Source organism: Megalobrama amblycephala, linkage group LG7 (genome assembly GCF_018812025.1).
Source record: "Megalobrama amblycephala isolate DHTTF-2021 linkage group LG7, ASM1881202v1, whole genome shotgun sequence".
NCBI classification, from domain to species: domain Eukaryota; kingdom Metazoa; phylum Chordata; class Actinopteri; order Cypriniformes; family Xenocyprididae; genus Megalobrama; species Megalobrama amblycephala.
In genome coordinates, this window is record NC_063050.1 from 45,770,382 (window position 1) to 45,796,626 (window position 26,245).

A 26,245-nucleotide genomic window follows, 5' to 3' on the forward strand; every position below is an offset into this window, starting at 1 on the left:
GAGCCGTGTGGATTACTTTTATGATGGATGGATGCACTTATTTGGGCTTAAAAAACTTGAGCCCCATTCACTACCATTATAAAGTTTGGAAGAGCCAGGATATTTTTTATATAACTTGTGCTTGTCTGAAAGAAGATAGTCATATACATCTAGGATGGCTTGAGGGTGAGTAAATCATGGGAAAATGTTCTTTTTTGGGTGAACTGACGCTTTAACTTGTTAACTGTCACCCCCACTTTTTTTTTTTTAGACAAGAAAATGTACTATCCAAACTTAAATGGTTGTAATTCAAGAATACTTTGGAGTATATAGACATTATTATAGACATAAGGCTGGTCTTGTTTTAAAGATAGTAGAAGTGAGAGAACTTATGTAAGTGAAACAGAAAAAAAGTTATAGAACTTTAAGTTTATGAAAATGTAAAATGTAAAAATAGAATATTTTATATTTTATATAAAATATATATTTTACAAAAAAAGTTTTACTCTAAAACTGCAAGGAAATCAAAGCCAAAAATCAATCTGAACAAGTTGTGTTCCAAATTTCAAGTTGATATCTCAAAAAATGAGCTTTCAGTAATATTTTGTTTGGGTGCAGTACCACACTTTTTCACTAGATGACATCCAAGCTCCATTGGTGACCATATAAAGGTGCCTCCATTTCCATATATGGTTTAGGTGATCTGAACCATACATTTCCATCATTTTCATACAATTTATGAAATAGACATCCTATATAGAAGTAGTATGGGAAGCTTGGCAGAATGTGATATGAATTCAGCCTCTAATAAACATAAAAACAACATATACGTGGGTTATAGATTGCCGCCGCAATCATAAATGTTTTGTTTTTTTTCTATTAAAAACCTTTTCAGACCTTTTTTTCTCAGAAAATTGAATGGATGTTATCTTTTGAACTCTTGGCATGAAAACAAACATGTTTCAACCAATCTTTAAGGATGTTTCATGTTCATTGCTATGGATTCAACTGTACTCATAAAAATGAGTCTAAAATGTAAGAGTACATGTGAAGTTCGAAAAAAAAAAGTCCACCCGAGTGCATCTGAGTTCATTCACAATTGCAGTCTTAGTCCAAGTACAATTACTGCTGGCACACCTACTGTTGGGTTAAATTGTTTGCTCAAGGACACAAAGCTGTTAGGGAATCTCACTAACTTCTCCATCATTAAAACACTTCTTTGAGCGCTTTGTAACATCAGCTTTCAGATCACATGCCCAAATCTTGAATCATTCACACTGATAGCAATTAAATCCCTAAAAACGTTTGGGGTCAGTAAAAACATTAATATTGTGAAATGTTATTAGAATTTAAATTAACTGGTTTCTATCGGAATATATTTTAAAATGTAATTTATTCCTGTGATCAAAGCCGTCTTTTCAGCATCATTACTCCAGTCTTCAGTGTCACATGATCCTTCAGAAATCATTCTAATATGATGATTTGCTGCTCAAGAAACATTTCTTATAATTATCAATGCTGAAAACAGTTGTGCTTAATATTTTTGTAGAAACTGTAGTACTTTTTTTCAGGATTCTTTGATTATTAGAAAGATAACAAGAACAGCATGTATTTGAAATATAATTTTGTGAGCTGTGTGCATGTGCAGGAAGAAAGTTGTGGATTTTTATCAGCGTTCTTGTATGGCTGGTCAGTGTGTGGCTGTTTCCTTTAAGCCACTGTTGCAACCACATGACCCAGAAATAGATGACACCTGTGTGGAGCTGCCTTTCAATCACAATACTGATACTACAGGTATTTTCTGATTATAATTATGTAAAAATATATGATCATGTATGTGATTGAAAAGTTATCAGGAAGTAAAATGTCTCTGTGTGTGTGTGTGTGTGTGTGTGTGTGTGTGTGTGTGTGTGTGTGTGTGTGTGTGTAGATGATATCTCTATCACACCCCTCAGGCAGCAAATCTTTCTTGGTCTGGTGTCATCACAGTTTCAAGCCCGTCCTGATGTGGTCAGACTTATCTCAGGGCTGGACAGTGCTTGCATTCGTTTTGTCTATTTTTCCATTGAAGAGGAAGTTCGAAGTAAGGTCAGCAGACATAAACACTCGAACACACATTAGTAATAGCCATTTTGCCACGTTAGTAATAGCCAGAGACATTTTGTTCCCCAGTTAATGCTAATTAATAGCCTGAACAGATCAGATGAAAAGGAAAGTTTCTATCATTGGATAAAACATAATAATTTTGAATATAAATTTAAGTAAAATTAATATGTCATACACTACCATTCAAAAGTTTTGGGTCTGTAAGATTTGCTCACCAAGGCTGTGTTTATTTGATCAAAAATACAGTAAAAACAGCAATATTGTGAAATATTATTTCATTTTAAAATAACTGTTTCTATGATAATATATTTTAAAATATAATTTATTCCTGTGATGCAAAGCTAAATCTTCAGCATCATTACTCCAGTCTTCAGTGTCACATGATCCTTCAGAAATCATTCTAATATGCTGATTTGCTGCTCAAGAAACATTTCTTGTTATTATTAATGTTGAAAATTATTGTGCTGCTTTATATTATGTGAAAATCGTGACATGATTTTTTTTTTTCAGGATTCTTTGATAAATATAAATTTCAAAAGAATGTATATTTAAAAAAATATTTAGAATTATATGCAGTTGTACACTGACAAAGCATGCACTATGATACCCGGAATGTGTATTAAAAAAAGTCTTTGTTGACTTTTGGTCAGGTTATTATGATTATTGGATAGGAATGTTTTTGCAGGACTAAATCGTGTTGATTACACCTCAGCTGCTGTTTAACATTTTCATTATTCAAACAATATCGGATGATTGAATGTACAAATGTTTTAATTCATGTTATTTACATACTTAATTTGATTATCATTCCATGAGTAGGTGTTTGCTGAGAAAATGGGACTGGAGACAGGATGGAACTGTCACATCTCCCTCCAATCAGAGAGCTTCCCTCTCGACCCAGATAACGTGGAGGAGCCAGAGACAGAGGAAGGTGAGAGACAGAGACATTCTTGCTGGTCTATGACCAATTGTTGAATTTTAACAGTACTGTTCATTGATTTCAGAGGAGGAAATTCTGCTAAGAGACAGTGTCAGAGAGAGGACAGAGTCAAGGGCCATGGAGCATGATGGGGCATGTCTTATCGAGGACTTAAACAGGGTGCCACTCATTTACACTGTATTAACACTTAAGATTTCTACAAAGGCATTTTTTAGACCTTCTAAGAAGCTGTTTTCTTTGTTGCGACCAGGAGGTAGGATCCCAAACTGATAGACAAACCATTCGCACACACACACACCTTGACATAAATAGAGATAACCTGATTTTTGTTTTTCCAGGCCAAACTTCCAAAAGGAATAGAGAATGTGAGGCCACATCTGGAGAACATTGATAATGTTCCATTGCTGGTCCCTTTATTTACAGACTGCACATCTCAGAGTAAGACACATACAAATACACACACAAACATACATTTTTTATTTATTTATTTAATTAAATAAATGTAGCAATATAGAATTGACAACAAATCGAAATACTAAAATAATACAAATTTTGTTGTCTTTCCCCATATGATCCATATTTTGTTGACAAATATTGTGACTGATAAAATTAAAATTATATTAATTTTAATACCCTATAAAAATGCCTTGACCAGACATTTATGGAAAAATAACCGCATTTATCTCTGTTAAAGAATATTATATACTCTACTGTACAACAGTAAGTTTTTTTTAAAGAAATTATACTTTTATTTTTGATGCATTAATTTGGTCAAATTTGACAGTAAAGACATTTATAATCTTTTTAGATTTATATTTCAAATTTGCTGTTCATTTAAACTTTCTAATCATCAAAGAATTCTGAAAAATGTATCACAGTTTCCACAAAAATATGAAGCAGCACAAATTTCTTCAACATTGATTATGAGAAATGTTTCTTGTGCAGCAAATAAGCATATTAGTATAATTTCTGAAGGATCATGTGACACTGAAGACTGGAGTAAATATATCTTTGCCATCACAGGAATAAATTATATTTTAAAATATATTAAAACACAGAACAGTTCTTTTAAATTGTAATAATATTTCACAATATTACTGTTTTACCGTATTTTTATTAAATAAATGCAGCCTTGGTGAGCAGAAGAGACTTCTTTCAAAAATATAAAAAAAATCTTCCTGACCCTAAACTGTTAAACATGTGTTTTTGGTCCACTACTGATGCAACTTTACATAATGTTGTAAAAAAAAATTATAATATATAAATAAAATATACAGTACAGTCCAAAAGTTTGGAACCACTAAGATTTTTAATGTTTTTAAAAGAAGTTTCGTCTGCTCACCAAGGCTACATTTATTTAATTAAAAATACAGTAAAAACAGTAATATTGTGAAATATTATTACAATTTAAAATAACTGTTTTCTATTTGAATATATTTCACAATGTAATTTATTCCTGTGATGCAAAGCTGAATTTTCAGCATCGTTACTCCAGTCTTCAGTGTCACATGATCCTTCAGAAATCATTCTAATATGCTGATCTGCTGCTCAAGAAACATTTAATGTGTACAATTGTACAAAATATTTGTGTACAATATTTTTTTTCAGGATTATTTGATGAATAGAAAGTTCAAAAGAACAGTGTTTATCTGAAATCTAATCTTTTGTAACATTATAAATGTCTTTACTGCCACTTTTGATTGATTTAATGCATCCTTGCTGAATAAAAGTATTCATTTCTTTAATTTCTTTTCAAAAAAATAAAAATAAAAATTCTTACTGACCCCAAACTTTTGAACGGTAGTGTATAATGCTACAGAAGCTTTGTATTTCAGATAAATGCTGTTCTTTTGAACTTTCTATTCATCAAGGAATCCTGAAAAAAAAGTACACAACTGTTTTCAACATTGAAAATAATCATAAATGTTTATTGAGCAGCAAATCAGCATATTAGAATGATTCAGCTTTGCATCACAGGAATAAATTACTTTGTCAAATATGTTTAAATAGTACACAGTTATTTTAAATTGTAATAATATTTCACAATATTACTGTTTTTTTACTGTATTTTTAATTAAATAAATGTAGCCTTGGTGAGCAGACGAAACTTCTTTTAAAAACATTAAAAATCTTAGTGGTTCCAAACTTTTGGACTGTACTGTACAACGTGTAAAAATATCTCTTTATCAGATAAATTAAATGAAGCAATCCTTGAAACATAAACACATACCAGAGAAAACCGAAAAAAAAAAACTGCACTCGCTTGTTTTAGGCTTGTTTTGTCAGAGCTGGTTGTTTGTTTTTCTAGTGAGATCTGGCAACACTGCTCAAAATTATTTATATCATCTATCACCAGCAACAAAGCAGCCATTATAAACTGTGTGTGTGTGTGTGTGTGTGTGTGTGTGTGTGTGTGTGTGTGTGTGTGTGTGTGTGTGTGTGCGTGTGTGTGTAGCTGAATGTGAGATGGTGTGTATCATGCAGGAGTATGGAGAGGTCGTGTGCTGCCTCGGGAGCAGTCAAAACATCAACAACAATGAAATCTTCCTACAAAGCGATATCAGGTGATCTGTCTAACCTACAACTTTCCTCTTCTCATTTCCCTTCATCTCAACAACCAGGCAAGAATGGATTTGCTCATGACATGACATGACATGACATGACTAAATCTAATATTTTAATGAGCATCCTAATCCCAAATCATTGTAATGCCAGCATGACACATTGTTGCATTAAATTGCCATGTCATAGGGCAGATTTATTTTTCAACATCAATTTCTATGTAGGCATACCTTAAAATCTTGGCTACCAAAGACATTTCCACATATACTGTCCACACAAAAAAAGATACAGTTCATTAAAGGGGTCATGACATGTTTTTTATTTTATTATTTTAATATTCAATATTCACTTATAATGTTAATAAAGTTTTTTGAACAAAAAACAAATAAAACCAAATATATGTGCATAAAAAAGATTATTTTTAATGATTATTGCATAGGAAACAGTATCAACATCCACTGGCTATTGCACGTGAGTAAGTGTTTTGCAAACATTATCCATATAAAACCATCATTTACAGACAAACATTATGAAGTCATTCACTTAAAGTTTGTGATTCAGCTGTTGTCAGATCCAATTCAGTTGGCTGCTTCATGTTCAACAAAAGTTTCTTTGCGAACTCTCCATTACACTGTGCCTCATTACAAAACAAAATGCTCCGAACAAACATATAATCCTCACATCCAATGTAGACAAAGCCTTTAAGCGGCTGAATGCCAGTGGGCGGGGCCTATGGTGCGATGATGTATAAGTATTCGTCAGTGTCTTGCTCTGGGGGCAGTCATATGCAAATGTTTTGGCAGTGTGATGTCGCAGACCCCACAATATCAAAATCAAATGTTTTTGGAGCTTGATTAAATAAATGTTTTGTTTATAATGAGGAGGATGTTTTAAGCTATGAAAATGTTTTAATGGTACAATGTGTATATGTCAAAATATATCAAGATGTCATGACACCTTTAAACACATGTTGACCTTTTGTGACCTATTAGCAGGCCATGTTGTTGTACTATATGGGGTAAGTTGTCACAATTGCACAAGTCTTGGTTTCACTAATATAGCCAAGTCTTTTGTAAGTGGAATCACTTGCCGTTTTATCTGCATTATTGTATTATATGCAGTTTTATTTATTATATGTATTTAAATACAAGATATTTTTTATTATATTATATTATATTATATTATCCATTGTTTCTGATCTATTAATTGACAGCATTGGTTTAGATCCTCTGGTTCCCACATGTTGTTGGTCCACTTCTGATGCAGCTGATGAAACTTTAAACACTTCAGACTCTGTGAGTGTATCGCAGCTCTCTAGCGCCATCTGTGGGCTGGCCTGCACAGTACAGTTTAACCAAAAAGACAACAACACAGTCATCAGGCTCATCAAACAGGTAAATATGGACGCACATTAACGCTCACACATGTACACGAATAAATGTATAATATATTATACATTTTTATATATCGGTGTGGTGGATGCAATTTATAATGTCGTTTTCCTCAGGCACGTCACACCACGGCAGGCATCAGAAAGTGTTTTCTGTTCTTGCTCCAGTGTCAGCTGTCCCTTGTTCTCATTCAGGTACTGTATAAGAGAGGACTAGGAGTGCCTCATAAAAAATGATTAAAGATAAATGTGACTCAAAATCTAATTCTGTAAATAAATAAAAATAATCTAATAAATTAAGGCACATTCTTCTGCCAAAAAACAGATGACTGCTAGTGAAGGCAAATGCATCGGAGACAGAATCTAGGACAATTTAAATAATATATGACACAATAATATGATGCAATATTTGCAATTAAGTATAACTACATTAACACATCACATCAGTTGCACTTTTATATAAAATGTATCTAATATATATATATATATATATATATATATATATATATATATATATATATTATATTATATTATATTATATTATATTATATTATATTTTAAAGTTAATCATTTAAAATTAGTATTGTATTTTTAGTTAAGAATGAATTGATTCCCTCATGTTAGGAGGCACATCTAGGACTCCATACAATTGGAGTATTTTGCTTTGTCCCACATGCACTTGTTTTCTTTGACTTTGCTATTTCTGTCAGAAGAAATGAGTAACACACTCATGATTTACATCTTAAGCTCAGGGTTTGACAGGCGCAGCTGAGTAAGCCGCTGCGTGTTTGTTTATTTCCACAGATTCTGGCATGTGTGTGTCAACTTCCTCCTCCACTGGGCACAAGTGATGTCCTCTTTCTGTCCTGTTTCTATTTTCCCTTACTCAGGTATGAACGAATGTTCTAAACAATAACACACTTTCAAATACTCATGCAAAGTGACCAAAGAAAATCAGTAATAAATGATAAGATGACCCCTAAACTTTCATATTTGTGGTCGGTCAAAAGCATCTTTGATTTTTAAAATTTCACCTGCTCCAATCATGAATGTTAGATAAAATTCTTGAATATAAACATGTAATGTAACTTTCCCATATGGAAGCTTGTTTCCGCCACAGAATATCTCACAATTCTGACTTTTTTTTCCCCACAATTGCGAGTTTACATCTCGCAGTTGCGAGTTATACAGTCAGAATTGCAATATAAATTCCGAAGAGAGAGTTTATATCTCGCAATTCTATTTTTTTTTTTTGAGAATTGCGAGATATAAAATGCCAGAATTGTAAGATAAAAAGTTGCAATTACCTTTAAGCTTCCATAGGATTAGGGCCAAGCAATAATAAAAAAATAAAACCATCTCAAGATTAAAGTTGTTAAATTTCGAGAAAAAAGTCGTTAAATTTCAAGAAAAAAGTTGAGATAAAATGTTGAGAATAAAGTCATTAAATTACGAGAAAAAAGTCGTTAAATTACGAGAAAAAAAATCGTTAAATTTCAAGAAAAAAGTCGAGATAAAATGTTGAGAATAAAGTCATTAAATTACGAGAAAAAAGTCGTTAAATTACGAGAAAAAAGTCGAGATAAAATGTTGAGAATAAAGTCATTAAATTAAGAGAAATAAGTCGTTAAATTACGAGAACAAATTTGTTAAATTTGTCATAATTTAACGACTTTTTTTCTCGTAATTTAATGACTTTATTCTCAACATTTTATCTCGACTTCTTTTCTCGAAATTTAACGAGTTTTTTTCTCATAATTTAACAAATTTGTTCTCATAATCTAACGACTTTTTTCTCGTAATTTAATGACTTTATTCTCAACATTTTATCTCGACTTCTTTTCTCAAAATTTAACGAGTTTTTTCTCATAATTTAACAAATTTGTTCTCATAATCTAACAACTTTTTTCTTGTAATTTAATGACTTTATTCTCAACATTTTATCTCGACTTTTTTCTCGAAATTTTACGATTTTTTTCTTGTAATTTAATGACTTTATTCTCAACATTTTATTTTGACTTTTTTCTCGAAATTTAACGAGTTTTTCCTCGAAATTTAACAACTTTAATCTCGAGATGGTTTTATTTTTTTATTATTGCTTGGCCCTAATCCTCTTCCGTAATTCATGTTTCATATATAGGCTAAAAAACTTTAAGAGGCATAATTTTATTATGATTTACTCTTTTTTTTTTTTTTTTTTTTATTATTCATTTCTCTTTCCAGTGTGTCCCTCCTGGGAAAGCCATCTGACAATTCCATCATGAAAGTTCCAACTGGGAAAAATCTCAGATTCCTACCAAAAAAGGTAAAGAAAGGGGGAAGCTTTTAAAAGGAGGTATGTCATGTGTTTTCTGAACATTTTAATTAATCTTTCATTGGCTTGAAAGAGAATGTTCTGCTTATTGAGATCGATAAATTGTTTTGATACAAATAACACATATTTATGTTGAATAATTGATCAGCTAAAGTGATGTGCAGTAGTTTTGTGTATTACTCCACAGACATTGCGGTTGTTTGTGCTGTGTTTCCTGGTGAAGTTTGGTCTCACCGTCTGCACCTTCCTCACATGCTTTGGCCTCCTGCTGCACAGCTTCTGCCTTGATATTAACCACCAAGATGAAGACCTGTGTCACCCAGCAGCACTTCTCAAGTATGTGGAAATGTATGTGATGCATGTAGACAGTGTAATAGCGTTCTAACATACAACATTACTCTTTCTACTGTATTTCTGCAGTATACACCATCGATATGCATATGTAGATGCCACATTCAATCTCTCCAGACATGTTGACGTGTCCGCCATCTTGAAATGTCAACATGATGCTGTTCATCACTCACACTAACAAATCAAAGAATTTATCAAAATTTCATACAACCTATGGATATAAGAACCACAAGCTATAAATTCCTGACAAAATGGGGTAACCTTTCAGAGATGAGAATGTGCTGGTTTGTGTTTTTATGTATAACTCAATATGCAATATCCATATGCTGACATATCACATTAATGATAATCTAAAAATCATCTTCTTATGTCTATTGCAGATAAAGATATTCATACATGTGAATAACTAGGTTGCAGATGCACAGTCAGCCTGCTTTTGAGTGTTTACAGACCGGATTTGACCATTCCAAGATGACGGATGGCTTACATATAGCAGCCCATAGAAACTGAAACTAATGAGGCATCAGATATCATATATCTATGATATACATCTATGATATGTCCCAGAATGCACTGTGATCATGTTGACCTTCGCTGCATCCGAAATCACATACTGTATAGTAGGTGCTACATTTGGTTTGAAACTTACTTCACAACCGTTAAAAAAGTATGTTCTATATACAGTGGGTACCCCCTTAAAATTTTCACTTTGTTATATTGCAGCTAAAATCATTTAAGTTCATTTTTTTCCTCATTAATGTACACGCAGCACCCCATAATGACAGAAAAACACAGAATTGTTGACATTTTTGCAGATTTATTAAAAAAGAAAAACTGAAATATCACATGGTCCTAAGTATTCAGACCCAGTGCATGTCAGAGCAAATGAGAATCATGAGGTCAAAGGAACTGCCTGAAGAGCTCAGAGACAGAATTGTGGCAAGGCACAGATCTGGCCAAGGTTACAAAAAAATTCCTGCTGCACTTAAGGTTCCTAAGAGCACAGTGGCCTCCATAATCCTTAAATGGAAGACGTTTGAGACGACCAGAACCCTTCCTAGAGCTGGCCGTCTGGCCAAACTGAGCTATCGGGGGAGAAGAGCCTTGGTGAGAGAGGTGAAGAAGAACCCAAAGATCACTGTGGCTGAGCTCCAGAGATGCAGTCGGGAGATGGGAGAAAGTTGTAGGAAGTCAACAATCAACCGGGGCTTTATGGCAGAGTGGCCCGACGGAAGCCTCTCCTCAGTGCAAGACACATGAAAGCCCGCATGGAGTTTCTCTGGTCTGATGAGACCAAGATAGAACGTTTTGGCCTTAAAGGGATAGTTCACCCAAAAATGAAAATTTGATGTTTATCTGCTTACCCCCAGGGCATCCAAGATGTAGACTTTTTTTCTTCAGTCGAACGCAAATTATGATTTTTAACTGCAACCGCTGCCGTCTGTCAGTCAAATAATAGCAGTGATTGGGAACTTGAACAATAAGAGTCGAAAAAACTTCCATAGACAAATCCAAATTAAACCCTGCGGCTCGTGACGGCACATTGATGTCCTAAGACACGAAACGATCGGTTTGTGCGAGAAACCGAACAGTATTTATATCATTTTTTACCTCTAATACACCACTATGTCCAACTTCGTTCAGCTTCCGGCTAGTGAGGTCTGATCGCGCTCTGACAACGGAAGTGATGTCTCGCGCTCATTGAAGTATATGGGCGAGACATCACTTCCGTCACCAGAATGCGTTTTTTGACCTCACTAACAGGAAGCTGAACGAAGTTGGACATAGTGGTGTATTAGAGGTAAAAATTATATAAATAATGTTCGGTTTCTCGCACAAACCGATCGTTTCGTGTCTTAGGACATCAATGTGTCGTCACGAGCCGCAGGTTTTAATTTTGATTTGTCTAAGCAAGTTTTATTTACTGTTATAGTTGAAGTTCCCATCTACTGCTATTATTTGACTGACAGACGGCAGCGGTTGCAGTTAAAAATCATAATTTGCGTTCGACTGAAGAAAAAAAGTCACCTACATCTTGGATGCACTGGGGGTAAGCAGATAAACATCAAATTTTCATTTTTGGGTGAACTATCCCTTTAATTCTAAGCGATATGTGTGGAGAAAACCAGGCACTGCTCATCACCTGTCCAATACAGTCCCAACAGTGAAGCATGGTGGTGGCAGCATCATGCTGTGGGGGTGTTTTTCAGCTGCAATCGAGGGAAAGATGAATGCGGCCAAGTACAGGGATATCCTGGACAAAAACCTTCTCCAGAGTGCTCAGGACCTCAGACTGGGCCGAAGGTTTACCTTCCAACAAGACAATGACCCTAAGCACACAGCTAAAATAACGAAGGAGTGGCTTCACAACAACTCCGACCGTGACTGTTCTTAAATGGCCCAGCCAGAGCCCTGACTTAAACCCAATTGAGCATCTCTGGAGAGACCTAAAAATGGCTGTCCACCAATGTTTACCATCCAACCTGACAGAACTGGAGAGGATCTGCAAGGAGGAATGGCAGAGGATCCCCAAATTGCATCTTTCCCAAAAAGACTCATGGCTGTATTAGATCAAAAGGGTGCTTTTACTAAATATGTACTGAGCAAAGGGTCTGAATACTTAGGACCATGTGATATTTCAGTTTTTCTTTTTTAATAAATCTGCAAAAATGTCAACAATTCTGTGTTTTTCTGTGTGTACATTAATGAGGAAAAAAATGAACTTAAATGATTTTAGCAAATGGCTGCAATATAACAAAGAGTGAAAAATTGAAGGGGGTCTGAATACTTTCCGTACCCACTGTAGTATAAATGTGTGTAGTATGAATGAAATTCAGACGTACTACATCCACCATGTTGTCCCTGTCATGTGACCTATGGTATCAGTTGCATCACTTCACTACTGTAAAGTATCGAATGCGCACTCCAGACTATCACTGGAAGTAGTAGGTCATCCGAGTATTTTTTTCCTGCTGTTTTATGAATACTATGAATTTGGAGATACTATTCAGCTCACTTACTGTTTTTCACCTACTATGTAGTATATTCGCACGCAGGGTTTCTGTGTCCATGTATATATATATCTGTGATATACACTATTTCCCACAATGCAATGTGCTCAAGATGACCTTCTCTGCGTCTGAAATTGCATACTGTATAGTAGGTACCACATTTGATTTAAAAATTACTTTGCAACCATTAAAAAAAGTATGTTTTATATAGTATGAATGTGTGTAGTATGAATGAAATTCGAATGTACTACATCCATTTTTCACCTATATAGTATGGAAGTAGGCATATTCTGCCACTTTTGGAGATCATGAGGTCATGTGCCAACAATACTACACAATGCATACTGTTTCACATACGGTTCACAAAAATCACATAGCATATAAATGGAGCAAATTCACTCTTATTGTATTGCTGAGATATTTAAATAATATGTAATGCTAAAAGTAATTCTGTTTTGTGATGTTTATGTGTGTTTGCTTTTAGGAATTCAACAGTGTGGTCTCCAGATTGGTACGGCAGGCATTCTGATGGTCTCTCTCTGGCTCAGAAAGTCATCGCCTTCCTTGTGCTGCTCAATGCCAGTCAGTGACAATTCCTTAGTGCTATTCAGAAAAGATCCTCTTTCTTCTAATGTTTTCATTTTTGGATGAACTGTTCTTTTAACCACATCAAGTTTGCAGAATCATGTTTTAAAGATGAATCATTTAGCATGCTGAAAGTGAAGATGTGTCTGAGTATCAACCTGGTGTTTCTTGTGTGTGTGTTAAGTGTGTACATCCATCAGTCATGTGCATCGCTCGGCTCCCATGTGGAAACAGAGTCCGCTGAGCAACCGCTGCTGGTGTGCCGTCATCTGCATTGTGTTAGTAGCTTTTTATCATTACATATTTATACATTTCATGTACCGTACACGTAGATGAACATTAAAGCATAATGAATAACTTCAAAATCATAATTCTACTACTTTTGTTTGCCGTTACATAAAATTTGAAAGCATGTTCAATTAATTTGTCTTCATTGAAATTATGGCATGTTCATTTAAATACCAGGCTGTCTGGGCATGTTTCCCTCACAGGCCGGTTCTTAATGCTTCTTTAGCGATGGCGTCCCGCTTCCTGTGGCATGATCCGGACCTCCACCATACGTTCTACATCTCCGATATTCCCATGGTAACCTGGATGTTAGGAATCCTATGGCTGATTCCGCTGGTCTTTATCAATGAAGGCATCAAACTGCATGAGATCAGGTAATGCAACCACAACAATAGAATATAATGGTTACACTTTATAACTTAAAAAGTTTCAGTAAGTCATTAGCAAACAGTATCTAATGCTGTCTAGTTTAGTTCACATATATCTAAATATGAATCTAAACTACAGTTTGGGGTTGGTAAGATTTTTTTGTTCTTGGAAGACGTCTATAAATCTCATCAATGCTGTATTTTTCAAAAAGAAAAGAATGTAATGTTTTTGAAATTTTATTAAAATTTAAAATAACTGTTTTATATTTTAATATATTTTAAAATGTAATTTATTCCTGTGATGCAAAGCTGTTTTCAGTATCATTACTCCAGTCTTCAGTCAGATGATCCTTCAGAAATCATTCTAATATGATACTCAAGAAATATTTCTTATTAATATTAATGTTGAAAACAGTTGTGCTGCTTAATATTTTTGTGGAAACTGGAATAATTTTTTTTTTGAGGGTCAAAAGAACAGCATTTAAAAAAAAATAAATAAATAAATAGAAATCTTTTACAATATCATAAATGTCTTTAATGCCACTGTTGATCAATTTAATGCTTCTTTGCTGAATAAGTTTTTTTTTCCTTAAAAAAATACCACAGTTAGTGAATATGCATTTTTTTTTTTTAATTATTGGAATATAAATTAAATAATGACACAATAGCATAATATAGTGTGCATAATTGTTGTTATGTATCATGCACGTTTTAACTTTTCATTTTACAATTAACTCTAATTGTAAGCAATTAATTTATTATAAATAAGTTGTTATTTAAATGTATTATAAATTGTTACCGTTTTTTGATTTTTATTCTGTGTCATACATGTTAAATGTCTGTGGGTCTGTGATTGTTTGCTACAGGATGAGGGTGAGATACCAGAAACGACAGAAGCTTCAATTTGACACCAAACTCGGCATGAACTCCCCTTTTTGACACATCTGTCAAAAACATGTCAACAACTTAGATAGGCATCCTTTAGTATTGACACTAGGCTTTGGAATGAAATAAAATACAGTGTTGACCTCTAGGTGGCAGTACTGCAATGACAACAACATCAGCAACCCCTAAAAGAGACTCTCTCCAGTCTGTAGACATTAATGCCCCTTGACCAACATGAAGTTATATCAGTTTATTGCATAGTCACTCCCCAACCACCTTTCTGATTTTCTTGATTGCATTATAATCAGGCTTTAACTACATTTACTTTTGTATTACTTATTTTTGTAGTTGCACAATCAGGCACAACCTTTGATTAGTATTATACTTTTCAATATTAACATATACATGGTACAGCATATTTCTTTCATGCTTTCAAAAGGAACTTTCATGCCTGGACTTTACTGACATTTGATGTTATCATAAAAACCCTTTGCCCAGTATATATCGCCCAGTGAACAGATGGTAAGTGCTTTTAATAAAATGTCATTTATGAGATGCTGGGTCAGCAGATTTGAGAGTAATTGACTTGTCATTCTATGTGCGTGTGTGAACTACCTGAACACACTTTACTGCTGTCTGAATATAGGGAAACGATGCGAGTGTATATAAGCAGCTTTATGGTTCTGCACACTAGGGAAGATCTCTGCATGTGTATTAGTGAGTGTATAATATATCTCTTGCACCCATCTCCCCTTTGTTGTCTCCGTTAAAACAATGAAAGTCGCTGATTCGCCATAAAACTCCCTTATCAGCTTCCTCTACCTACGGCACAAGCTTCCTCCGTCCTCATTAATCTTTCACTGATAAAACGAAGGTTAACAAACTCTTAATTCATCTAAGGAATACCACCCGCTGTTTGAATTTGCTCACCTCAATGTATGTGTGTACCTGTGATCATTTAGTGGTGACTACAATTTCCTCTCATCGAGGCCAAAGGTTGCTAAGCAACTCATCTGCAGTTACTGTCCTTTTGGAAGATGATGCTTTGAATACAAGTGTATTTATATTTTTAAATTCATAGACTAAGTGAATACACACTTTGCATGTGATTACCACTGCTGTGCTTTGCTGTATTTGTGGCTAGATTTAAAAATGCCCATTTACAGTCCATGTCCATTTTGTATGCATTTAAACACAGGTCACAAGTCAGGTAGATCACATGATCACACCAGCTTATTCAAGTGACCATTTATGTCCCATATATCATTTGAGCTTGTTATATACTTTGGTTGGGAATAATTAATGTGTTCTAGTGTTGATTAAAGAGTATCCAGTTACCAAATCCAAGCAAATATAATCGCTGCATGTTTCAGTTGCACAGAGAGCAACTGACATTCTTGTGCCTTAGCTTCAGGTCAACTTATAATGAGCAGTGAGATGTTACTACAAAGAGAGCCATTAATCAGGAGAATTCTAGTTTTAGTGTATTTTAGTTAGCTGAATTATTCTCATATAAAAGAAAACTAAGTGATGTAAATTTATGTAAAGTATGTAACTGCCAGCTATTTCATCATTACCTGGCACTTTGCACAAATAGGGTGCAAATTTGTTTCCCATTCATTTTAAGGCTCAAATCATATGATATGTTATGTAATGAATAATTGACGATGGGCTGTTGAATTATTAGAAAAATAATGCCTCCAGAGGTGGTAATGCAGCCATGCCGCGAAGCTGACACACATTTATTAATACAGTTTATTCACTATAGTTTATTATTTTTTATTTTTTTTTGTACCATTTTTTTTAAATAAAAAATATGACAAGATCTCAGAGTTAAACTGTGTCAGAAAAAAAACAACTTAATTATGTCAGATAACACTTAAGCAAAACATGGTCAGGTCAAAGTGTCTGAATAATTTTTGGCCCCAAATTTTTATCAATTTTACTGGTAGTCCACTGGTAGTCCAATTTTTGGGTATAATATGTCACAGCTTACTTTATTTTGCTATCCTCACTTACATAAATATACTAAAGTTTCCTGCACCCACTAATTAAAAAAATTATATCTTGGGTCTTAATTTTTTTTTTTTTTTTTTTTTTTTTTGACTGTATGTATACAGTACAGTCCAAAAGTTTGGAACCACTAAGATTTTTAATGTTTTTAAAAGAAGTTTCGTCTGCTCACCAAGGCTACATTTATTTAATTAAAAATACAGTAAAAAACAGTAATACTGTGAAATATTATTACAATTTAAAATAACTGTGTACTATTTAAATATATTTGACAAAGTAATTTATTCCTGTGATGCAAAGCTGAATTTTCAGCATCGTTACTCCAGTCTTCAGTGTCACATGATCCAGAAATCATTCTAATATGCTGATTTGCTGCTCAATAAACATTTATGATTATTTTCAATGTTGAAAACAGTTTTTTTTCCAGGATTCCTTGATGAATAGAAAGTTCAAAAGAACAGCATTTATCTGAAATACAAAGCTTCTGTAGCATTATACACTACCGTTCAAAAGTTTGGGGTCAGTAAGAATTTTTATTTTTATTTTTTTGAAAAGAAATTAAAGAAATGAATACTTTTATTCAGCAAGGATGCATTAAATCAATCAAAAGTGGCAGTAAAGACATTTATAATGTTACAAAAGATTAGATTTCAGATAAACACTGTTCTTTTGAACTTTCTATTCATCAAATAATCCTGAAAAAAAACATTGTACACAAATATTTTGTACAATTGTACACATTAAATGTTTCTTGAGCAGCAGATCAGCATATTAGAATGATTTCTGAAGGATCATGTGACACTGAAGACTGGAGTAATGATGCTGAAAATTCAGCTTTGCCATCACAGGAATAAATTACTTTGTGAAATATATTCAAATAGAAAACAGTTATTTTAAATTGTAATAATATTTCACAATATTACTGTTTTTTACTGTATTTTTAATTAAATAAATGTAGCCTTGGTGAGCAGACGAAACTTCTTTTAAAAACATTAAAAATCTTAGTGGTTCCAAACTTTTGGACTGTACTGTATATTATATATATATATATATATATATATATATATATATATATATATATATATATATATGTGTATAGGCCTGTATATTATTATATTTATATATGTTAAACGTGTGTGTGTGTGTGTGTGTGTGTGTGTGTGTGTGTGTGTGTGTGTGTGTGTGTGTGTGTGTGGACATACAGTACACACTGTCACGCGGGTGGTTGTATAAACACAGCAAGATGAAGGCAAATAGATAATATTTAATAAATTCAACAGGTAATCCATAGAAACAGAGCAACACACAACACTTCCAAGATAGACGACACCAGACACTAGACTGAAACAGAGCTGAACATAAATACAGGTGATGATGATGGTGATTGATGCGTGCACAGATGAGTGATTAAGGCAAACAATGACGAAACGCATAGAGTCCAAACAAACATGAATGTGACACACACAGACTATATCACACACACATATATATATATATATATATATATATATATATATATACACATTTACTCACGTTTTAATTTGTTAAATGGTGAACCTCATATAAAATAAATCTAAAATAAAATCACACATATAATATAGTTTGCCCTTCTGAGTTGGTCACATGATTTCACTGACACTTTCTTTAAAATGAACAAATTTTTATTTATTTATTTATTTTTTGATTATTTCAAGCCATAGAAATAAAAGTATTGTACACAGAAAAAATATATATTGTACAATATTATAGCTTTAATGTTATGAGACTTTAACTTGAAAATGTTCATTTTCAAACCCTATTTACTACAGGGCATATTTATTACCATATTGGAAGTGCCACCTTGTTATATATCATCCATGTTTCTGAATGTGCTTGTTTTATAATCAGTCAACGCTTGTCACAGTACCTTGCTTGACCTTTTCCCTCTCTGCGCTCGTGACTGACTTGAGGAAGAACCACTGCAGTGGATCAAACACATCACGTCACCTATAGTGTTGTTTCCCTTCATTTACTCCGCTGAGTGATCACATCGATTTTTGCTCTGTCCTCAATCCATCACACAGTCCTCATGCTAAAACCACACTGCAAAGCCTGTGCAGTATTACTAAATTACATTTTTTGAACTTTGCTTCAGTTTAGTAAAGAAAGCTGATGCCTGTTTATGGTTCTTAAATTGACAAGGATATGTGTTTGAATTCTACTTTGTGGATAAAAAAATGTCCAGAATGTAGCTAAATGTGACAAAATCTTAAAGGGCAAAGTGTTCATTAATAAAATCAATAATGTTTTTTTTTTTTTTCTTCTAGAAATTCAAAAGAGTCTATAGTAATTATAATTATTCTTTTTTATATTTAAAAAAATGCCATTTAAATACCTACAGGTATGAGCGAGATCGAAAGTGTGTGTGTGTGTGTGTGAGAGAGAGAGAGAGAGAGAGAGAGATGGTGTATTGCCCATGTTGCAGTTTTAAGGTACTGCAGTCACAGTGGAACGCTATAGGCCAGTAACCTGTTTAAATCTATAAACACTCCTGTCTACAGCTCAAACTCACACAAACAGAGCTCAAAGCACACACTTGGTTTAATATACGCTTACATGCACCATTAGTCCGAGCGCTTCATTTCCACAATCATTTGAGGAGTATCCACTTACATGAAGTCATTTGTAATTAACCCTTTTATATCATAAGGCTCTGGGTTTGTCATTTTTATCAGGCCTCTAATTCAGCGGGGTCACTGTCCTGAAATCCTTTTCCAGCCCTGCTCTCCTGCAATGTTCAAGTAATCCTGAAGACCTTGATTAGCAGATATAGGTGTGTTTAATCAGGGTTGGAGCTAAACCTTTACAATTCACAATGACATTATTTTGAAACAGACACTCATTGTGCACACATTCAGGAAAACACAGAATGCATTTTGAGGTGATGTCATAGCAATGGTTGTTATGGCAACCTAACCCGGGTCACAAAACTAATGCAGATATCATATGTCTGGCGAAGAATCAGATACGCACACAAACATGTTTACGCCGCTATTTAAATGGCTTCTGATGTTTTTGTATAGTAATTAACCCTAACCCTACAATTTTTTTTTTTTTTTTTTTTTTTTGCATTTTTGCATTTTTGAGAAAAATAAAAACTGTTTTCTTTATTTATGAATCCTTTTTACAAATGAAGATATTCCTAAAACTTCAAATAATGAACAAAACTGTCCTTTTCTTCCCCCATCTCTCCGTCTCTGATATTGAAAATCATTATTATACATAATATTTTAATAGCCAAATGCAGCATAGAAATGTAAGACTTGAAGTTTGATGCTCAAAGCTGAGAGAAAAAAGATTTCTTGTCACTGAACTATAGGCTATATGAAAAACGTAGTGTACAAAAAGTGAAAAGTCTGAGAGCAGACATCATTCCAGTTTGTTGGAATGACATTATCGCACAATATGTGAGATTTATATTAGTAAAAGGGCAGTATTCCACCTTATGGGACACCCTATGGGCTATTAAGAATAAAAAGTTGAGAATAATATCTGATTACTGGCTGAAGATGTAATTTAAGGTAATCAAAAGGTCAGTCTTTGAAAGGTCAGAGGTGAGAGTGGACTAAAAGTCCTGAGGGATGAGCTCATTAAGAGCAGCAGAAACACTGACGTTCAAAGACGACCACATCTTATGGGCTCAGGTCACTTAATACTGGATAAAGACAATCTTATGAAATTGTGCCCTCAAAATAACATAAATCTGATCTTTAACGCAAATTTATGCCGTCGAGGGACTGTGTGAAAGAATCTGGAAATGTTTTGCCTGAATCTGGATCTGTTCCTAGGGGAATCCCTGTCCTCTACATCTTACTTTCTTTCGGAAGAAATAAATTGCGCTGCTGTGGAAGACACGTTTGTTCTGAACTGAGAGAAAGAGAGAGAGAGAGAGAGAGAGAGAGAGAGAGGAAAGAAGAGAGAGGGAGCGCGCGCGCATAGGAGTTCTCCTCGCGACACAGAGCGCGTCACGCGTCCAGTAGAAACTTCAGGCTTCTGAGGCGATTGTGCCAAGACGAGCTGCACTGACCCTCGCGCTTTTCAAGGAGTATTATCAAACAAGGAATTCCCTAAACCTGATATAACTGTGAGTTTTATGCATCATTTTTGTTTTTCCGGATCCTTTCATGAAGAAGGGACGTGATGGGACTAATTTTATGTGGGATTGGGAGCCGCAGTTGAGAGCATGAGCCAGAACGTGCTGTCATTTCACACACGGTAAGAAACTACACTGTAGAAATGTTTGGTTGAATTTACGGTAAAACTGGCAGCTGTGTTTGCCAGAACTTTACCGTATAAAATGCAGTGACGATGTTACAAGCGTTACGGGATGGCATTTTTGGTGACTGTATATTTTATAGTATCTGTATGTCTTTGAATGATATAATGCTCATTTATCATACTATTTGAGCTTTTAAAGCTGTTTGCTACTGGAAAATGTGCTGATAATAACAAAAGAAGGCCACATAATGACTTTGGATATTGCAACTGATGTGATAAATGATAACATGTAAACAGAGCACAGTCTTACTTATTTACCCACACAAAATACCGTCAGTGTAATAGGCTAGATAATATGACACGAAAAACACACTGAATAACATAAACTGCAACATAAAAACTCAAATGGACATAACTGTGAAAACAGAAGAGGCTATGTACAGTGAGCCGTAAATCTAATATAAATAAATGTCACGATTCGCGCATGGACATTGGTTATTCATATTCAAAAAGCATATTTTCAGTATTATTTTACTATTTTAGAAGGCGTATTGATTTGGTAAATGTAGATTTCCATATTTTATCATTCAACTTTTAAAAAAAAAATCTTTTTTACAGTAAAAACAGTCTTATATACCATATATGGCAATGTTACTTACCAGTTAAAAGATTTTTACTGTAGCCATTTTACAATATTTTAAAGTAAAATAACATGTATTGTCTTGCTATGGTAGGGTAATGTAGCATTTTCATTTATATATTTTTTCAAAATTACGTATTTTTTACAGTGTATTATAGATTCATTAAACTTTATGATTGATGTTAGAAAACAGAAAATAAAATAATGAATTTAGTTCTCTAAAATTAGTTCTCTAATTCTCTAAAATCAAGTCTCAATACTTGTTTTTAACTTTTTTTTTTATCTAGTGAAGAAATGTTTTATTGACATTTTTATTCCCAAGCAGAGATTCCTACTGTATAAAGTTTAAATATTAATGAATACATCAAGCATGTTTGCTTATTTATAGAATAATAGAATAATAGTTTAATCATTTGTCATTGATAGTCTTTTTTCAAAAATGGTTCATGAAATATAACCAAGCAACTCAAAAAAAATTAATTTTTTCTTTTGCGGTACATGACAACTAACAGTAAAAATTGTGCAATTTTTATTCCTTGGACAGCGGTTGGCCTTCATTCCAAAGTTCACGTTTCTAAGTTTCTACAATTTACAGTTTGGTCTGTAGACTACATAAGGCATGAAAAGTAATAATAATAAACCTGACAAAAACAATAGTGTTGTCAGCACTTTCTGTTTGGACATCTAAAAAACCTGCTGCAGGGAAAAGACGTCAGTTTTGGCTCCATTTTAGTGATGGCCTTAATGGTAATGAACAGAGAGCGTGATTGATGTTCCTCTGGCTTACCTTTTGATTAAAGGAACTTGCTATATGTTGATATATATGCTGGTTTTAATATGTTGGGGTTTTTGCACAATCAGCTATGACTACACCTTCTGTGGAACACAAAGTCAGGTGGGATTGGAACAATATGATGAGGGCGAGTAAATGATTTTTAGATGGACTAACCCCATTCACATGCAGGGAATGCGAAAGGCATAATGTGTTTAAGTCAATTTTCTTAGGATGGAGGACTGGTATATGAGTGACGTTCCCATCAGCAGGGTCACGTTGCTGCCCACCGTTCTGTCATCATGACCACCGGTGAGGACACAGAACCAACCCTGTGGCCAGATCGGGCCCAAGCCACCCTGACTACACCTGCTCAGGCTGAAGGCCCATGCCTCGAGGAGGCAGAGGACCTGCCCGGTGGCCTTACTGGAAGTGGCGGAGCATCTTGGGAGTCCACTGGCAGTGTGGCAGAGGTGAAGGAGAATGGGCAGCTTCCATATCCGTCCCTTGCTCCGGTGGTGTTCTTCTGGCTCCATCAGAGCACACGACCCCGCAGCTGGTGCCTTGCACTCGTGTGCAGCCCATATCCTTTCATTGTGCGCACTCTCGCTTATTTACAATTTAGGATGGTTTATTGACGTGGCAAAAAATTGCATTTGCAGAATTGGTACTTACCATGAAAATAGTGGAAAACTTTATCATCAATACATAGTCAAAAATTACGGAGCCCGCACATGACATGTCGGAAAAAATATTAGGCTAAATCGTGTGAACGATTTAGTAATTCATTCACTCGATTTATAAATCATGCACATGATTTACTAATTCGTTCCCTCGATTTACTAAATAATCTGCGCGATTTATAAATCGAGGGAATGAATTATTAAATCGTGCGCATGCTTTAACAAATCGGAGGAATGAATTAGTAAATTGTGCGTGCGATTTACTTTTTTTCCTGCATGTCATGTGTGGGTCTCTGTAAAAAATGCTCCGCAAATGCAGGATACCATAAATAATAAATAAACTAATATAAAAATACTGCAAATTTTAACATTAGTCTATTTGTGAATTAAATTAATAAAATAATGCAAATAATAAAGTAAAATAAATAATCACTGCCCCTTGTTTCAACAAACATAATTGTCAGTTTCAGATTAGCTAGAAAATGCCCTGGGAATAATCATATTTACTATATATTAACTATATATTTATTATATACTATTTATTAATCATCATTATATAGTTCAAAAGTATACAATAAATAGCAAATTAAATAAAATACATTTGTATTTGTCTTTTATTTAAAGTTGAAGCAAGGTTTATAAATTTTTTTAGTTAATTTATGAATTAAATTGATAAAATAATACAAATAATACTAAATAAATAATTACTACCCCTTGTTACAACAAAAGTAATTTTCAGTTTCAGATTAGCTAAAAAAGTCAAGAAAAGAATCATATTCTCTATATATTAACTCAATATTATATACTATATATTAATCGTAAATATATAGTCAGAGTATACAATACATAACAAATTATTATGAAAGTACATTTTAAATGCATTTATTAATTAAATTGAAAATTAAAAAAAAAAAAATGAAATAGAATGAAATACAGTCAAACCAAAATGTATTCAGACACCTTGAGCATTTCATTTATTAATACAATTTATTAACTATAGTTTAAAAAAAATGGTAATAAAATATGACAAGATCTCAGAGTTAAACTGTGTCAGAAAAAAATAATCTTAATTATGTCAGATAACACTTAAGCAAAACATGGTCAGGTCAAAGTGTCATTTTTATCAATTTTATTGGTAGTCCACTGTATGAAGAATTTTTGTGTATAATATGTCACAGTTACTTTATTTTGCTATCCTCACTTACATAAATTAACTATAGTGTCGTGCACCCACTAGAAAAAATATATCAAAAATATCAAAATATTTGAATATTTTTTTTGGTTTGACTGTAATTACATTGTTACAACAAAAGTAATTTCAGTTTCAGTATATATATATAGTCAAAAATGGTGCAAATAGAGTGTACAATAAATAACAAATAAAAGATACTCGTTTTATTATTATTATTATTGATTATTTAAATTAAATTAAATTAAATTAATTGCTACACCTTCTTATAACAACACAAGTAATTTTCAGTTTCTGATTAGGTAGGAAAAAGCCCCTTAATAAGCAATAAGCATCTTGTTTGTTTTAGTATTGTACAGTGTACAATAATTAAACACTGGCAATTAGACTTACTGTGCTGTTAGTACACCTCTCCCTCTCAGTCTTTATCTGGGTGGAGAACTGCTTTTGTTTCTGTCTCACTTATTCATTGTTGTCCCTCTCAGTTGGTGATGTTCGCCATGGCCGTGAGCCAGCCTCGCACTGATGAATAATTGCTGCATGCGGCATGGTTTGTCCATATTGTTCACTTGCTTCTCCCCTCTGTGCAATAAAAAAAAATCATCAGAATTATCATATTGCATTTTCTTAAGTTCTCTGTAGAGGTGAGGCGGCCTGCATGCGAAGCAAACATTACGAGAGAATTATCCATGTTGCGTCATAAATTCCACCCAGGGAGCCTTTCTTATGCATAAAGTTATGAGACACAAACAAAAATTATATTCATAATTTAAGTCTCTCTATCTCGCAAGGATTACCTCGGAAATTACCAAAGTAGTGTCACGCTGTCCCTTTAGTGACATTATTGGACTCGCAGCAGAGAAACAAAGCAATTTGGCCGTGTTATGTAACCACTGGTCTTCCCAGTCAGTGAGTACGTTGACTGAGTATTCCTGTCTCATGTCTCCTTTCATGCTCTTTGATGTTAACCATGAGACATGAGAGTACGATTGTGTGTGATTTCGTGCACTTCCTAGGTTGTGAAAGATTTTGTCGATATATTTTTCTGAAGGAAAATCTGTGCTGGGGATGTGTGTGGGGTTGTGCGTGAAAATATGAATATTTGATGAATATGTTTTATGTGGTTGCTAAGGTGTTCTGAGTAGTTGTTACAGTAGGCCGTTCTGGGTTGTTAGCCAATATCAAATGGGTCTCTGTGACACTTTCATTTTTAAAGTGATGAGATCTAATCTATTTGTTTAGACAAAGTCAATATCCAGTCAATACCTACACCGTTTACTATATTAAAGGGTTAGTTCACCCAAAAATGAAAATTCTCTCGTTAATTACTCACCCTTGTGTTGTTCCAAACCTGTAAGACTTTCGTTCATCCTTAGAACACAAATGAAGATCTTTTGATGAAATCTGAGAGCTTTTGTGTCCCTCCATAGACAGCTACGCAACTGACACTTTGATGCTTCAAAAAGTTCATAAAGAGATCATTAAACTAATCTGATATGAATTGAGCAGTTTAGTCCATATCTTCTGAAGAGACTCAATCGCTTTATATGATGAACAGATTTAATTTAGGCTTTTGTTCACATATAAACATTCATCAACGCACACATCAGTTGTGGTAAACGGAAGCTCAAGCATGTTCGCTTGACGTGCGAGAACCAATGAGGTTCATTCTCATGTGTTACGCAGCACGTTTCAGCTTCAAGCAGGTTCGGCTGACCTTCTGTTTATGTTTTTATTGATCAATGCTTGTATGTGAATAAAAGCCTAAATTAAATATGTTCATCATAAAAAGCGAAAATTTGGACTAAACCGCTCAATTCATATGGATCAGTTTTACAATAAACATGTTAAAGCATCACAGTGTTGCGTAGCTGTCTATGGAAGGACAGAAAGCTCTCAAATTTCATCAGAG

At 33.9% G+C, this 26,245-nt stretch overlaps 2 protein-coding genes across 2 annotated transcripts in view; both read left to right on the top strand.

The window, feature by feature from the left end:
* The window catches only part of LOC125273161 (transmembrane protein 94-like), a 33,167-nt gene extending 16,640 nt beyond the window's left edge, over positions 1 to 16,527 (top strand). The window contains exons 17-31 of the mRNA XM_048198426.1: positions 1,628 to 1,773; positions 1,910 to 2,067; positions 2,905 to 3,016; positions 3,090 to 3,184; positions 3,364 to 3,463; positions 5,481 to 5,589; positions 6,801 to 6,981; positions 7,095 to 7,172; positions 7,782 to 7,867; positions 9,201 to 9,282; positions 9,479 to 9,639; positions 13,138 to 13,235; positions 13,423 to 13,516; positions 13,730 to 13,900; positions 14,761 to 16,527. Of these exons, the coding sequence (XP_048054383.1) occupies positions 1,628 to 1,773; positions 1,910 to 2,067; positions 2,905 to 3,016; positions 3,090 to 3,184; positions 3,364 to 3,463; positions 5,481 to 5,589; positions 6,801 to 6,981; positions 7,095 to 7,172; positions 7,782 to 7,867; positions 9,201 to 9,282; positions 9,479 to 9,639; positions 13,138 to 13,235; positions 13,423 to 13,516; positions 13,730 to 13,900; positions 14,761 to 14,833 (1,744 nt within the window). The 3' untranslated portion in view covers positions 14,834 to 16,527. The remainder of the gene's footprint in view (positions 1 to 1,627; positions 1,774 to 1,909; positions 2,068 to 2,904; positions 3,017 to 3,089; positions 3,185 to 3,363; positions 3,464 to 5,480; positions 5,590 to 6,800; positions 6,982 to 7,094; positions 7,173 to 7,781; positions 7,868 to 9,200; positions 9,283 to 9,478; positions 9,640 to 13,137; positions 13,236 to 13,422; positions 13,517 to 13,729; positions 13,901 to 14,760) is intronic.
* A 4,266-nt stretch (positions 16,528 to 20,793) lies between these two features.
* LOC125272690 (voltage-dependent T-type calcium channel subunit alpha-1G-like) lies at positions 20,794 to 23,159 on the top strand. Its single transcript, XM_048197741.1, has 2 exons — positions 20,794 to 21,046; positions 22,695 to 23,159. Exon 2 carries the CDS (start codon positions 22,764 to 22,766, stop codon positions 23,097 to 23,099), a length of 336 nt encoding a protein of 111 aa, XP_048053698.1. The 5' UTR covers positions 20,794 to 21,046; positions 22,695 to 22,763; the 3' UTR covers positions 23,100 to 23,159.
* Positions 23,160 to 26,245: the final 3,086 nt, after the last annotated feature.

Bases quoted from the DNA above. Each gene is read 5' to 3' on its own strand.
- LOC125272690 (XM_048197741.1), top strand. From the start codon at position 22,764: ATGACCACCGGTGAGGACACAGAACCAACCCTGTGGCCAGATCGGGCC.